General features: G+C 46.6%; 1 protein-coding gene across 1 annotated transcript in view; it reads left to right on the top strand.

Annotated features, from left to right (window-relative positions):
* The window catches only part of Igf1r (insulin like growth factor 1 receptor), a 282,994-nt gene extending 266,400 nt beyond the window's left edge, over positions 1-16,594 (top strand). The window contains exons 19-21 of the mRNA XM_008852347.3: positions 1,442-1,571; positions 6,826-6,960; positions 15,887-16,594. Coding sequence (XP_008850569.1) covers positions 1,442-1,571; positions 6,826-6,960; positions 15,887-16,268 — 647 coding nt within the window. The 3' untranslated portion in view covers positions 16,269-16,594. The remainder of the gene's footprint in view (positions 1-1,441; positions 1,572-6,825; positions 6,961-15,886) is intronic.

Below are 16,594 nucleotides of genomic sequence, written 5' to 3'. Positions count from 1 at the left end.
GCTTTTTTGTGCTCCTCGATATTTTAAACTCTATAAGGACTGCCTTTGCCAGTTAACCATGTGGCATATTTATAACAATGTTTTATCATTGTTATTTTTCTTTCTAGAATTATAGAATTAAATTTTTTCTTTTGTGTTTAGGAAGAGAGATGTTCTCTGGAATTCTTTCCCTCCCATTTTATGTGAGTGCAGGCTGAGCCTCTCATTTGCATGTCACAGGATTAATTCAGAGAGGAGACTTGGGCTTGAGTACTTCATTTTGACTCTTCCTGAGGGTTTCTCACTATTCTCCCAGTGCCTGCTGTTTGTGCATTACAGACAGGCCCGTCACTTCACCAGGGGCAGTTTGATAGCTCTTATCATAGAAGAAGTCAATACTGTTGACTAACATCCAAGAAATGTCATTCTCTGTGGGTTTGCTTCACCTTTGTAATCTTACCTGTTTGAGTTAAAGATATGAAAGGGCTTTTTTTTTTTTTTTTTTTTTTTAAGTAGAGCACTCTTTCTTCTGGAAAGGAGGATAGAAGAGTTTATGTGAAAAAAAGGTTATGTGATTGAGTGGAAAATCAAAATCTGATGAAGATAATCTGGGATTATAAAATAAGCCTGCCATCAAGTATAATTATGTGACGCCTTCAGGAGATGTAGAAAATGGAAGAAAAATTTTTAAATATTTTATTTATTATTTTTATTTTATATGTAGCATATATTGCCTGCATGTAGGTAAGTGCACCTGTGTCATGCAGTGCCCTCAGAGGACAGAAAAGGCTGTCAGATCCCTTATAACTGGAGTTACAGACAGTTGTTAGCTGCCATGTGGATGCTGGGATGTGAACCCCGGTGGAAGAAATGTTTTAAAAGGAGTGGGAGTATTATGTTAAATACGAGTGTTGGGTAATAGCCTTGGAGCCTGGTAAATAGCATCTCTTAAACCTCTCACCATGTACTTTCATCTTTGTGAATTGTTACTCCGGATAGATCCCCCCTTACTGAGTGGTGAAAGGCCTTTTCCGTGGCAATAGGGCCATGCTACCAAGTAAATGAGGTCTACACTCTCCTGTGTATTTGATTAGGCTTTAAAAACATGTCACTAATTCTTGGTCTATGAAGTGTATATTTTCTTCATAAATCATGGAACTCAGTAATTTGCAAGCTACCTCCAATTTTAAGTATAATAAGAGAATAAACTTCTTAAAGGAACTAGATTTTAATGTATAAGACTAGAGATTTCTTGTATGCCTGTCAAGTGACTAATCAGGTCTTAATATTTCTGCCTTACAAAATTTCAAACTGTAATACTGAGCCTCCTCAAAGTGGAGTATGGCTGTGTCCCAGTTGAACATGGACAGGGCCAAGGGTCCTGTGCTAGGGCAGCAGCTGTACTGTTGCCTCTGCTTCAAGAGCTGCTCCAGCGCCTAACGGTCTTCTCTGCAACTTCCAGATTTTGGTATGACACGAGACATCTATGAGACAGACTACTACCGGAAAGGAGGGAAGGGGTTACTGCCTGTGCGCTGGATGTCTCCTGAGTCCCTCAAGGATGGAGTCTTCACTACTCATTCAGATGTCTGGTAATGAGAGTCTTTCCCTGCATGGTCACCTCAGACCCTCCAGCTTCTGCACCATGTCACTGGCTTGGACTCCTGGTTCATGTCCTTCTGGTCTCTCTTCATTGCCACCCATTTCCAGTGTGAGCACAGTATTGGGGGAGGGGGCCATACCCATTCATCTTTCAGATGTTCCTGTGTGGAGTATTAGTGCAAAAAGGCATTTTTGGGACTCCAGGGAGTATGTAGGACCAGCATGTCCTTCCATTTTCAGCTGATTATCAGTTACGGCTCCGAGGAGCTGATGCATTCCAGAAGTCTGAGCCTTCAGTACTCTCATCTCCTCTGCCTGGTTTCCCTCTTTTCCCACTCTCAGAAAACGAGTTCTGTGTGTGTGCATATGCCTCACCTCTTCGAACCTTCAGGTTGCACAATGCTTTATTTAGACCCAAAACTTGAGTCTTGGTTGTGCTTATTGTTGCTAATCCCATGAATGGTTGTGGAAAACAAAATATCTTCCTTAATAATAAAAGTGTCCTGTGGTGGAAGCACATTAACCAAGGGTTATGAAGACATCCCTGTAGTGTACTGTTTACTGCAGTTCTTTGGAAACATTGTGTAGAGGCCATCAGGTTCTGAAATACAACTGGAGCTCTTGGCAGGCGAGAGCCCTGGCACATCCCCTTCCTAGAATGTCAGCAAGTGTCTTGGCTTTCCTCTTGGGAGATCCCGTTGCTGTTGTGTTACAGAAACAGTAGTTGTTTACTCCAGTTGCAGATGACCACACAGAAGAACTATTCCCGTAGTGACTGACATCATTTTTTTAACTTTATGAACCTTTCACAGTCAAGAGCCTTGAATTTTATTTTACGACAGGTGCAAATTGGAAATAATATTTGAATATGACCCAGCATAACCTGATTGCCTCCTGACCCAAGGATGAGGTCTGTTCTGGAATCAGCCCATTTGAGGTTACCTCTTTTCTGTCAAATCAGAGTGCTCTGCACCATTTTTAGATGAGGTGGCAGGAGAGGGCACATCTAGGGTCATGCTTCCATCTGTTTATTCTGGGCTTCTTGCTTCCAGAAGCTTTGAGGTCAGCTTGTAGGATCTGAAAATAGAGACAACACAGGAAAATAAAGCCGAAGTCTCACAGGCGGCTTCTATCCGGATTCTCGGTAGCAACTGTCACTACAAGCAGCAGCAAGGGACACACGGGGTGCTCCCCGACGATTTCCTCCCCTTTGACTACATAACCATTATGAACCAACAAGGAAATGTCTGTATAAAGAGGGCTGGCATTTGGAATTCATTCCACCAAACGCTGAGGCATTGACAGTGCTTTGGTTTTTGTTTTCTCAACCCAGCCTTTGAGGATATAGCTGGGGGCAGCAAAGACATTGGAATATGTAGACAGTTTCTCCACTGCCAGGACTCTAACCCGAAACTGTGCCTCTTAGAAGAATGGAGATCATTTTCGAATGTATTCAATAGCATAATTGTCCCTAAGTAGTTAAAAATCCAAAAAGAAATGGCAAAGAATTTTGTTTGCCTTTGTAGGAAACCTTAGGATCATAGGGATGGGAGGTATGCCTGAGTTAGGCCAAGATGTGAATCCTATCCACCACGTTTGGAGCTTCTGAAGAGATGCTCCAAGGACCACATGTCCCCCTCCCTCACAAGGACATGCAGGCCAGCCTATGTCTCTAGACATCTTTGTCTTTCTTGTGCTGTGCTTTCTTCTTCGCACCCTGCCTCTGTTTTCCTATTCTGCATGTGACCTCCTCCAATCTTCTGTCTACAGCACAATCACACCTTGCACTCTGTTCCTAATCATACAGGCCCAAGAACTGTCCAGGGAAACATGTCTGCCTGCTCATCAGAGTACTTCCAGGTTCCTGCCATCACCCCAGGCTTTGTTTTCAGTCCTTAATAATAAAAAGTATTATTGGTACCCTTGCTGCTCCTTCCTCTATTCCCATGTCCCATCCAGGTGGTGCATTTGGCTTAGAGGACCCAGTGTGCCCTGAGATATGAGAGAGCCTAAGCAGAGGACTAGGGAGTGAAACCTCCTACAGCTTGACTTTGCTTCCTTCATGTGTGTCCAAACCACCTTTCTGAAACCTTAACTAAGACACTTTCCAAATAGCCACAAATGACCAGGGTTATTTGCCTTTTTGATGGCTAATTCCTGTCACTGTGGATTCCTCAGTAGGTGTCAATTCGCTGGTGGCTGGGGTGTTTGCTGTGCTCCCCCTCATGATGTGGGGAGGTGCAGTTGCTGAGTGACAGCCCCAGCTAGTACTGTTGTTGGTACAAGACATTCTTCCCACCCCGGGGGAGGGGGGCATTACTTGGAGAAGACAGCCCCAATGCTCATACTCAGAGAAAACATCATCACACAGAAATAATTCTCTAGTGTTTAAAGGTTAAATCTGTTCACCAAGTACAAGAAGTCTCAGTTTATATTAAGGCATTAACACCACCAAAGAGTAAAATGTGTGTTTTGAGAGATACATGGGACTGAGTATTTCTCAATGCCTCTGATTTGCTGTATGGCCAAGGTCAAGTCACTGGGCTTTGCTGGGCTTTGCATGTTCTGTAAGGTAAGGATATCTAGGGATTGTCTGTGCTTCTGCCCCCTCTGGTAAGTTTTTAAATTGCTGGTGCTAGAAAAAGCACAGAGCAATGATGGGGCTTGGTTGTCATTGAACTGTAAAGTATGGCTACAGACTGGAACATTAAATATCCCTCAGTGACAGGTGCTACTGACATCAGACAGGAATCACTCAGGGAAAAGCATTTACAGCAAGCTGGGTGTTTAACATCCTGTTTTTGGTGATTTATAAGATCATGAGGACCTCAGTATGTGGAAATAGTAGGGATGACAATAGATGTCTTCCCTGTCATCCGAGGATGAATTCTTATGGAGAAGAGGAAGTAACCTGGCAGGTCAGAGTCACAGAAGTTTCTACAGATGAGTTGAAATTCTGGAGGCACCTTCATGTGGATTGTAACCAACAGAACAATGGGAAGGGGGTTCCTGACAGTGGCACTGCTGGGGGAGGCACAGTAGTAAATGGCACTTACTACAGGTGGGGAAGGGAGAGTAAGACTTCTTTGAAGGATCATTAGGTCAAAGAGAGATGAAGTAAAGCCTTAGATACCTTTCTTGAGATTAGCAGTGATTCTGCAGGCTCTGCAATAGTGGTTAAGGGTTCTGAGTCTTATGTTAACCGGACATGGTGGTGAGTGCCTTTAATGTCAGAACTCAGGAGACAGAGACAGGTGAGGCCAGCCTGGTCTACATAGGGAGTTCCAGGTCAGGTGTGGCTATGAGGAGGCACTGTCTCAAAAAAACAAACAAAAAACTCCTTATGTTAGCTACAGTATGAGGCTGCCTTGGGTAAGCCAAGAGTAAGGATGCAGTAGGCTGGGCAAGGAGGACTAGCGTCACTAAGAAAGTGCTAGGGCACAGACAGAAGAGCCTTAGGACAAACCCAAGCCTGAATCAGCAAGCTCTGGTGGGACTCCACAGAAGCCAGAGTGACTACACTCAGACTGCTCCTGTGGAACGGGGTGTTGGCTGCAGGGAAGCCAGAAGAACAGAGTACAAGACAGTTTAACTTGAGACACATTGGGTTTGTACAAGGCCAAGTACCTGGCACTCTAGATAGAGCCATCAGAGCTCAGGGCCAGAGTTGGAACTGAATGCCTGGAAGCTTGTGATACAGCCAGGGAAAGCATTCGAGACTAGAGAAGTAGGACTGGGAGGAGGAAGCCTTGTCAGACCAGCCTGCGGTCGGCAAAAATAGAAAACCGCATGCATCATTGCTTGTCTTTGGCCACATTTCAGACGTGAGGGTGGGCGCTGCAGCCTCCAAAGTATTCCTCTGATGTGACCACGCAGGCTCTTCAGATTCCATGACTAAAGTTGACAGAAAACCCATTTCCCTGAGTCCAAGTCTTTCAAAGCCATGCTTTGACTGCTGAATCTTGGGCTTTTGGGGGATCTCTTGTATAACACGAAGACTATATCTTTGTTACTGCCAGTTCGAAAAGACCTTGGGTCTTAATTGCTAAGGTTCTATTTCTGTCTAACATCTGCTTAGTACCAATTTGTACAAAACCCTTTTGTTTATTGAAGGGAGCTGAAGCAGTGAACCATGGTGATTCAGTAGAGGCCACCAACCTCAGCCTGGGTACCAGGTCAGGATCTCTAGAGTGCTAGATGGGTAATACCAGCCCCAGGCTCTTCCATTGGGATTTGGCTAGACCCCTTCTGATTCCATCCAAAGCCTTGTGGGTGGCTTGCAATGGACAGCCTACTTTATTCCATTGACATGACTCGAGCATGAAAGCACATGGCCACATGGTTGGGGATTCACTCTGGGAAGGCACATTCATACTGCAGACAGCAGTATTGCCTTGTTACCTATCTGAAGCTTCTGTGCACATGGATCTGTTTTAATTTGATCTTCTGAGCTAAGAGTCAAAACCATACACATGGCAGAATTGCTCATTTCCTGCTGAGTTTATTCCTCATCCAGCCTCTGGGCAAAAGAATTCTTGGTCCTTGTGACATGGCCCATGTGCCAACACAGGCCTTCTCAGCCAGCAGCTCCTGAATTCTGTGGGGTCAGAGGTTTTCCTCTCCCTTGACCCAAGTCAAGATCACTACAGAACTTTTAGATGTTCGAAGGCCCAGGTCCCCACCCCAGACCTGTCACATCACAGCTGCTTTGGGGAGCCCAGGCATCCATCTGTTTTTTAAAAAACTCCTGTGAGAGTCTCCTTTGCAGCCGTGTTGAGAAACATTCGCATAGATATTCCCAAACTATGATTAGAAGAATCCCATAAGGAGATTGTTAAGATATTTAGTTGCCCCAAGTCAGCGGTCAGGCTCTAGGCCCTGGGTATCTGCATTTTATATTGAGCTAAAGCAAGTTTGGGTTATACCAACCACCAAGTAATGGCTGGGACCAGGCACTGAACTTGTATGATCTAGATCAGGTACTTCTAATTTTGTGGGGGATGCTGGAAGCTCCCTAGCCTCAGCTTCCTCAGCCATGCTACCAGGTTTTAGTAGCTCTCCAGGGAGTGTTAGCCGGGACAAGAAAACCAGGTATCCCAAGTAGCTGGCTTGACGTCTGCAAAGCACTGTCACTACATTGAGGACACATTTTCAACACCCAGGGTTGGAGAAGTGTTAGCAAGTGGGGGGGCACATGGTCTTAACCATCTTTTCCAGGATTCTTACATTCCTTTTGTCCCATAGGTCCTTTGGTGTCGTCCTCTGGGAGATTGCCACATTGGCTGAGCAGCCATACCAAGGCTTGTCCAATGAGCAAGTCCTTCGCTTCGTCATGGAGGGTGGCCTTCTGGACAAACCGGACAACTGCCCCGACATGCTGTATGTATTTCCTGGGTCACTTAAGATTAATAATTCCAGGAACTGGTCTCTCTCTTGCTGTGGGTATGGGAGACAATTAGAAGAGGGCTTATCTGTCCTTGGGAGGAAATGAGTTTGTAGGATCTGTGCCTTTGTCCATCACCTTAATCCCACCCCACGTTCCTTAGTCCTCCAATGCTAATTTGCACTTTGCACTGGAGTTTCTCAGGCCCACTCTCTATGAAATATGTGCCCATAGTAATCCTGGCTCATCTTTTACATTCAAGATTTAAGATTAAAAAGAAAAAGGCATTAAGACAATAGTTGCTACTCTTAAGCCAGATTCAAGAGCTTCTCCCTAGCCATTAGCAGCCCTGAGAAATCTGTGCACCTGATTCACACAGAGCTCTGTGGTCAAGACTCACTCATGCATCATGTAGGCTGAACCTCAGATAGTCCCAACAGGACATCACAAACCATCTGCTCTTAGCTTTGGCTCTGTGAGTTGCATGGACCTAGAACAAGGTTGAGCTCCGCCCTGTGCAGACACAGCCCCAGGCACACCTTAGTGGGTTGGTGAACTTGTTGCCTAGCCCCACTTGTGGTGAAAGAACATCTTGCAGCAGTTAATTCCTGAGAGTTGTCAGTGGTGCCTCATAGGCCTCAGTGCTCAACACTCCTTAGAGAAACTCCCTAAGATAATCATCTTACAAAGAAAAAAAGGTTTACATTGGCTCACAGTTTGGGAGGTTTCTGTTCAGAGTCACTGGGCTCCATTGTTTTTGTGGTGAGGTAGCACATCATGGTGGGAAGAGTGTATCTCGAAAGTGAAAGAGGCTATATTCCCACAGTCCCTTTGAAGCGTGCTCCCAATAACCTGAAGACTTCCCATTAGGCTCCACCTCTTAAAAGTTCCCCAGTAGTGCCAAGCTGGAGACCAAGCCTTTAACATAGGGCCCTTTGTGGGGCGTTCAGCATCCAGATTATATCACCCCCTCTTGAGTCTTGCTTTGATGTTCAGTGGTGGTGGCTCAGGAGAGGTCAGAGCTGCTTGGAGTGGGAAGATGGTCATCCCTGGAATGAGGCCCCAAGGAAGATGAAATGGTATTCTGCTTAGCTTATCAGGTGCAGGTTGGGAGTGGAGTGGACTTGTTTTTGATTTATGCATCTCAAGGCAGGACTCAGCTAATCTTCTGGATCCTAGAAGGTACACCCCCATTGGTATGTCAAGACCAGTACAAGAGTATTCTAGAAATGCTTTTCAGGACAGATTCAGCTTCACTTCTAAAAGGATCCCAGGGGAATTGTCAGATTGTCTTTGTATCTACACAAAAGACCCTCATATCTACCCACCCCTTGCCTTCCTTTCCTTAGACTCTGGTGGAACCCCAGGGTGGTCAGATGATGCAAAGATGGGAGTCAGGTGCTTGTGGGCACATTGAGGCACCCCTAGCCAGAAATGCCAGCAACCCTGCTTAGGATCTCATGTTGCTGAAATCTGGGTGTCAGCAGGGCTGCAGTCCCATATGAGGCTCCTTCAGGGGGTTGGCAAGAGTTAGTCCCTTGCATTTATAAGACTGAGGTCAGCTGGGGACAGTTTTGAGACCCTGCAGACTGTGGCCACTCCACTTCTTCCATGTGCTGCCCTTACAACACAGCAGCTTACTGCTCCTAGGCCAAGCAGAAGCCTCTGTACTACCTCTCCTGTCTTTGCTTGTTTAGTCAGATCTACCCAGAATAGTCTCTCATTTGAGCAACTGCTTCAACTGATGGAGCAGCCTAAGTAAAGCAGTGAAGCATCCTATCCTATTCATAAATCCTACCCACACCCAGGCAAGAAGACTTGAGGATGATTATGCCCATTAGGGTCATCTTAGAATCCACAGCCTTAGAAACACAAACCATGGTCCCATTAGTAAATCAAGGTCTTATTTTTATCCCAAAGCACTATGTATATTGCTCCTGAGACTGAATCCTAATAGGAGTCCCTAGCTCTAGCACCCTGTGCTGCAGAAGTATATTTGATAGATGTTTTGCTCCCTATTTGTAGCTTGTGAACATTGGTCCAGCCAAAGTCTAGTCCATCCAATGGACCCCTTGAATGGATTAAAGAAGGGTACAAAGAGGATGCCAGAGTACTAACCACAGTAGTGTTAATTCAACAAGTGTGTTTGTTGGTTCTCTGAGCATAGGTCAGTACTAGGGAATCAGTGTGTAGTCTGGACCAGGGCATAGTCTTGGGCCCACAAGGTAAAGCCTAGTAATGGGAGCTTCTCAGAAGGTAGTCCATACAGACAGAGGTGCACTTGATCTCCTGGATCTCCGGTTAGACTTCCCAGTGAAGCCTCCCAGAACTCCACTAGTTAGAAAACTTAAAAGGACACTTGATTTTTTTTTTTTTTTTTTTTGCATGAAATGTCCCTTCTCCCTACCTGTACTCAGAATTTAGTTAAAAACAAGTATCATCTGAAAGACTGAGAAGACTGCTGCTGAGCTCTCATGAGGGGCTATGGACATTTAAAGACTCATAGTGGTGGGCAGGTTCAGTTCTGGGGCCAGGGGGACACCAATGTGTTTGTGTGCCATGTGAGGCCATAGCTTCTCCATGAACTTCCCCTTAGTACTGAGGGAGTTCTCTGATAGGTTGGAGAGTGAATGTCTGTAGTGCAGTGAGCCATGTGCTCATCGCAAACCTTCAGCTCTGCCATGGTGATAAAAAGCAGCCACAGAGAGAAAGTGTCGGGGGGGGGCCTTTGAGACAGTACATGTAGCCCAGGCTGACCTGGTTCTTATGGTAATCTTAATTGCTTCAGGCTTCCCTAGTGCTGGGATTACAGGTATGTGTCACCATGCTCAGCTAAAACTCTACTTTTTTATATTGAAATTTATATTTATCCCATTTCCTTGACATAAAATACTCTTACTTTGATTTTTTTTAACCCTGTTTACAAGTATAAAAACCATCTTAGTTGGGAGTACTTTACAAAATCAGTCAGGAAGCAGGCCATATGGAGCCTATCAGCCTTTACATCACCTGCCCTGCTCCAGAGCCAGTCATCTGCAAGCAGGGTGGCTGCCACAGTATCCTTTCTGAGCTGACCTCAGAAGGAACTCCACAGCTGCCACCATCCTGGGCTTACACAGTGCAGGAGGGAGCTACTCAGAGAAGCTCTACAGGTCCTAGATACTGGCTCCCTCTGTCCATACATACCCACAACATCCCCTACAGATTTACTGGGACCCAAACTGCAGCTGCATTATGAATGCTGCCCATTGTAAGAAACCAGCCCACTAGGCCAGGCATGGTGGCACACGCCTTTAGTCCCAACACTCAGGAAGTAGAGGCAGGCCAATCTCTGTGAGTTCAAGACCAGCCTGGTGTACATATGAGTTCCACACCAGCTGGAGACCCTGTTTCAAAAAGACGAGGAAAAAAAAAGAGAGGATTTATCAGCCAGCCCACTGTAAGAAAGAAATCATCATTTAGAGCCAAAGTTTAAGTGATAGACTATAAACATGGATACCCCTAAATGTGCATAAAGGGGCACCAGCCTAGATTTGATACTAGAATCAGTCTTATTTCACAAGCTTAGAATGAGTTCAAAAGAACAGATACGAGTTTTGTTCCTGTTTTGGGGCTGGTCACAGGAAAGGTATTGTTTTTTGTGCTGTCTTTTCAACTGGAGTAAATCTTTGTCTCAGAAATGGATTCCTGAGGTTGATCCATTTCCAGATGACTCTAGAGTTTTCATATGAATTTAATATGCCTGGGAAGCAGCCACCTGCTGTGGGAAAGGCAGTGGACTTCCTGTTCCCAGCATAGCATGAGGAAGAAGTTTAAACACAGAGGTTGCTCTTGGATATGAAATGTTTAATTCAGGAGGCATTTCTGCTTTGCTATCCAGAACCCCCTTGGCAGATTTGTCTCCTTTCTAAGAAAAGAACAGAGTGAAGGGAGGCGAGCTGGCTTCATAGGGAGTGTCTTTGGTGTCCTGAATTTACTGAGGAGCTGATGGGAGGAAGAAGTGTTCTGGGAAAGGGTTCTTTTGTTATAGTAAATGAAAACATGGGCTCCCTGTATCCAAGGAGAGTTCCTGAGCCTTTGGAAGTTGTCTAAAACCTGTTAGGTCTCACATGTAGAGGAAGGATTTCCATTGTGTGGTTCTGAAGAGGGAATAGCCGTCCGTGGCCATGCTGGGACCTCTGGCTATTTCTGTATGTGAATCAGGTTGCATCAGGAGTAGCCAAAGATCCAGCCTTAGGTGCCATAAAGTGTTCTAGCTTTAGAGGAAAGACTGCCATTCAAGCCCTGGAATATTCAGCCTGAGTCTCAGTGCCATGATTCAGTCTGAATTGATTTAGGAAGTACTATGAGATTGGATCCACACCAGTTCTCTGCCACATCCATATTTAAATTGCAAACAGAGCCCATTTTTAACTCTCTCTTACCACTGGATTTCAGTACCTTGGCCACAAATGTCAGTGAACCCTCTGGTAAGGTGCTGCCTGTTGAAATCATAGAGGCCAGTAAAGAGTGGGCCTGGGATTCATGGACCCTGGAGACCCTGGAGCAGGTTCCATCCCCAATACTGCAGAATAAGGGCTAGGACAGTGGTTTGAGCTCAGCCATTAAAATTTAGGTGCAGAACCAATAATAATATTTCCTCAGCTTGAAGACATGCCTAGTCTTCAAGATGCAGGATTCAGGAAAGAACTTGAACTTAGCCCAGAGAGTCACTAGCTCAGGTGCAGCTGAGACACAGTTAGTTAGTAGAATCTGAGTGCTTTTGCATTTTTCAGGCACTGGTTTTCCTTTCTCAAGTTGCTGGGACTCTTGATCTGGTTTTATGGAGATCAAATGCTTGAATAAGATCCCAAACTGGCAGGACAGTCATGTATGGGCTTTGCTTCAGCACCTGCAGGTCCTGGCTGGAAGTGGCTCTTAAGACAGCCCTGACTGGGGCTGGAGAGATGGCTCAGTGAGTAAGAGCACTGGCTACTCTTCCAGAGGTCCTGGGTTCAGTTCCCAGCACTCACGTGATGGCTAACAACTGTAACTCCAATTCCAGGAGATCTGACACCCTCTTCTGGCTTCTGCGGGCTTTGCACAGCACCAGCGCACTTACATGCATACAGGCAAAACACTCATAAACATGAATAAATAAATATAAATAAATAATTTTTTTTAGGAAAAAGACAGTCCTGGCTACTGGGAGCTGCTAGAAGGAGATCTACTCAGCCCTGCACAATCATCCCAGGGTCTAGTCTATGCTAAGAGAAACACTGGCTGAGGCAGTAGTAGCATTCAGCAGCAGGAACTCTCCAGGCATGAGCTGTTGATTGTATCTCTACTTGCCGACATCCCACATAGTTTATAGCCTGTCCAGTTAAGGACCGTGGGGAGAAGGGGCATTCAAGGGCCAAGAGAAAGTTGGGGCTCTAGTATGTATTTACACCTGGGCTAGAGCTTTCTCCATGGCTGTTTCCCAACAGGGAAGGACTTTCACTTAAGCCTGTCCCTGCCCCGAGGGGAGAACTGGGTGTGTACACCCTTAAAGAGGAGCACATTCTGTAAATTACATTTCCAACTCACTAGAGCTGACCAGTGGTTTAAAATGTGCTTTTTAAAAGAAGCATTTTATCAGCTTATTAATCCTTCTAGAGTCTACTGGAGTGTTTTCTTGTGGAAAGAGTAAAAACAAGGATTTGAATCAGTAGAACAAAAAATGCTTCCTTTTATGGGCAGCACTGGAAGGCCTGTGACTCTGGAATGATTTAAAAGAGGCATCACATGGCTTGTTTGTGCTGATGTCACCGCACCACTGCCCCGCCAGTGGCACCTCTTCAGTACCCCCCACCCCCTACCGCTGGCCACAGGGCATGGAGCCAGACACATCTTGTGTTCTTGGCCCCAGTTGCACTTCTCAGGGATAAGCCAGTCAGCCAGAGAAGAAACTGCAGCCTAGCCATAGAGATGAGTTCCTTGTATTTACAACCCATTGTAATTATTTTTTTGGAAAATGACAGGGATATGGGAAGGCAGGCCTGTTTACCACCTGACCAGAACAGGAGAACACACTAGCTGCCAGGCTATCGATGCAAACCAAACCCTTCTGTGAGCTCTTGACTATCTGGAAAGTCAGGGAAGGATCATCTCCTTGGGGGACCATGGTTACTCTGGCTCAGGTGACTGAAGTATAGCCATGCTGTTTGACAGAGAACCACACCCCTGCTCCATTTTCACTAGTTTTGTGACCTTGGATAAATTATCAAATGTTTTGTTGGTACTTTTTCCTTTTGTCTGAAATGAGGGAATGTTATAATAAAAGGCACCATCTCTGCTCTGCTTCCCTCGTCCTGCACCACCCACTTCAGGCCTCTCTCCTGCCCGTAGGCCTCTCTCCGGGTAAGTCCAAAGCCCTCCAGCCTTGACTCCCCTAGCCTTATTCACTCTCCCATCTCCGTTGCCCGTTCCCTCCTCCGAGTTAGGGCCTTGCCCCATTCCTTGTCTTGGGTCCCCAGACACCTGGGGAACCAATACTGCTTCCTGATCCTTTTCATCCGACCAACATAGTGCCTTCTTTGGGCCCCAGGAGCACTGCTTCTGGGCCTGGCCCCGCCCTCACCTCCCTCTGCTTCCCTGGGCCTGCACCACTGCCAGCCTCTTTCTGCAACACGGGGGCTGACCTTTCCTCTTCCTGATCCTTTGCATCCAGACCAAGCCAGCTCCTCAGTGCAGTCCCCAGGAGTCCTTGGGGCCTTTTCTTGCCCCATCTGCCTTTGCATCTCTGGGTGGCACGGCCACCAGTTGCCCTAGACTAGCATCTTTCCTGGGCCAGGCACCCAGGCCAGTCCAACCCCCAAATTCCTGAGGCCAAAATTGTTCCTGGAGGGATTCAGACCTTAGGAGAAAGCCTGAAAACATCTGACCCTCATCTGAATTGGGCTTCTGATTGTGTGGTTATTAAATAAATAATTTTTTAAAAAGAAGAAAGTGGGAAGAAAAAAAAAAACAACTCTGATTCTCAAAAACAAATGCAGCCTCCATGTACAAAACTTTTAAAATATTTTATTATTTTTTTATGTGTGAGTATATTGCCTACATGTCTATAAGTGTACCCATGTCATGCAATGCCTGCAGAGGTCAGAAAATGCTGTCAGATTCCCCTGGGACTGGAGTTACAGTCAGTTGTTAGACACTGTGTGGGTGCTGGGAATTGAACCCGGGTCATCTGCCAGAGCAGCTAGTGTTCTTATCCACTGAACCATCTCTCCAGCACCATGCACGAAACTCTTACTACCTGCCTGCAACCTGGCATGCAACACCAGGATCAGTCGCTTGGCGCCACTGAAAATAACTAGTTGGCCTTGTCTTTGATCCCATTCTTTTTCTTCTGGAGCAGGTGTTGGCCACACTTTTGCAAGGACCAGATAGTAAATATTTTAGGTCTACAGGCCAAACAACCTCTATTCCAATTACTTAACCTTGCAGTGGGAGCTTAAAAACAGCCATAGTGATGTGTAAGCAAATGAGCCCAGCTCTGCTCCAATGAAACTTAACTTACAAAAACAGGCAGCTGGCTGCCTTTAGCTTGACAATAATTTGCTGACCTCTGGACCTCTAGAATGCTTAATTCTGGATGGCTCTCCATCTTCGCTTCCCACCCTCCCTTAAGGCCCCTGCCCTCCACCTGACCTGACTTGACCCCAGAGCTTCTGAGGAAGTTGACCAGTGGTCAGGGGAGCCACTCTTTTTGCAGGTAACTTTATACCTAACATGGGCCACTGTTGCATGGAGTTTTCCTTCCTGGGATTCTAAGGCCCATTGTAAACAGGTGGTCTGGTGGGCCACTGGTCAGCCTAACAGAATGCTAGAGGCCAACTGGGGTGCTTTGAGCTTCCTGCCTATACATAGTTCCCTTTGGTAATTTTTTTAGTGTAAAGCATCTGTTGGGACAGGAGTTTTAAAGTAAAGCCTATCATTCCTGGCAAAAATAAAGGTTTTGGAAAGTGCTTTGGTCCCTGCTCAGAATCATGGCCACCCGTGTGCTTGCTTTCTCTCTCTCTGTTCTGTCCATCTGTCAAAGCCCAGTCCTTTCCTGGTTGGGGCAGTGTCTGTACTAGAGTAGCAGCCTTCCTCTTTCTTCTGTCAAGTATGGCCTCTGGCCCATGACTTAGACTTTGCAGTGAGGTTCATGGTCCAGCAGGAGTGATGGAGATGTAGCATGGGCTTTACGCTCTGTTCTCACTTCGTCCTTGCTTGTGAAGGGGACTGTCCCTCAGTGGCTTGTTGGCATCTGGTTTGAGGTATCCATTAGGACTCTGCTTCAGGGTGCCCAGGATCTTGGGGGCAGGGCTCTGCCCTCACGGGCATGCAACAGTCAGGTGCAGGCTTGAAACAACAAGCTTGCAGTGTGTGCTCCTTCTTCTGTCTGGCACTCCTGCTGCCTCCTTCCTCAGGCCCTATGCCAGGGGCACCGTAGTGCCAGGAGGAAACTTAAAAATAGCATAGGTGGCAGAGAATGATCTCTGTCAGGGAAGCTGTGATCCTCATTAGTGGAAATAGAGGTTTCCTGATTCGGATTCTAGAGCCACATTTAATGCCTGTCTACAAAAAGGGCTTCAATCAGAAAATAGGTGATTTTATTTCTTAACACGGCCACCATTTAATATAACCTATCATGGTGGACTCTGTGTGAACCAAGATTGGTGCATCCCAGAAGTGAGTTTGAGCATAGTACCATAGCTGGTCCTGGGTTCTGGGCAAGGTAAATGTAAAGTTGAGACAGGAGAACTCAAAGGCTGCCAGGGCCATGGAGATGCAAAAGCAGAGCTGCAGAAAGGCAGCACAGCTGTTCTGAGGCGAGAACCTCAGAAAGAGGCTCCTGGGCTCCGTGGCCGCAGGCCTTTCCCAGTCGGCTCACCTTCTGCCCTTCTTCCCCATTAGATTTGAACTGATGCGCATGTGCTGGCAGTACAACCCCAAGATGCGGCCTTCCTTCCTGGAGATCATCAGCAGCATCAAGGACGAGATGGAGCCCGGCTTTCGAGAGGTCTCCTTCTACTACAGCGAGGAGAACAAGCCACCCGAGCCGGAGGAGCTGGAGCTGGAGCCCGAGAACATGGAGAGCGTCCCCCTGGACCCTTCGGCCTCCTCAGCCTCCCTGCCACTGCCTGATAGACACTCAGGACACAAGGCCGAGAACGGCCCAGGCCCTGGAGTGCTGGTTCTCCGCGCCAGCTTCGATGAGAGACAGCCTTATGCGCACATGAACGGGGGTCGAGCCAACGAGAGGGCCTTGCCGCTGCCCCAGTCTTCGACCTGCTGATCCTCGGATCCCAAGTCTCGTGCAAACAGTAACGTGTGTGCCCACTCTGCGGGGGTGGGGGGAGCAGGTCTTAATCCATTCACAAGCCTCCTGTACCTCAGTGGATCTTCAGAACTGCCATTGCTGCCCGCGGGAGACGGCTTCTCTGCAGTAAACACATTTGGGACGTTCCTTTTTTTCAATATGCAAGCAGCTTTTTATTTCCCTACCCAAACCCTTAACTGATATGGGCCTCTGCGAACCTTAATGACAACATTTAATAGCAACAGAACACTCGAGAATTGAGTCTCCTCGTTCTCTGCCTTTCTCTCTTCCCTCCTCTCTCT

The sequence above is a fragment of the Nannospalax galili genome, unplaced genomic scaffold (genome assembly GCF_000622305.1).
Source record: "Nannospalax galili isolate Female #2095 unplaced genomic scaffold, S.galili_v1.0 scaffold63, whole genome shotgun sequence".
Taxonomy (NCBI): domain Eukaryota; kingdom Metazoa; phylum Chordata; class Mammalia; order Rodentia; family Spalacidae; genus Nannospalax; species Nannospalax galili.
Note: the sequence above shows the minus strand (reverse complement) of the source record. Positions and strands in the feature narration are given on the sequence as shown.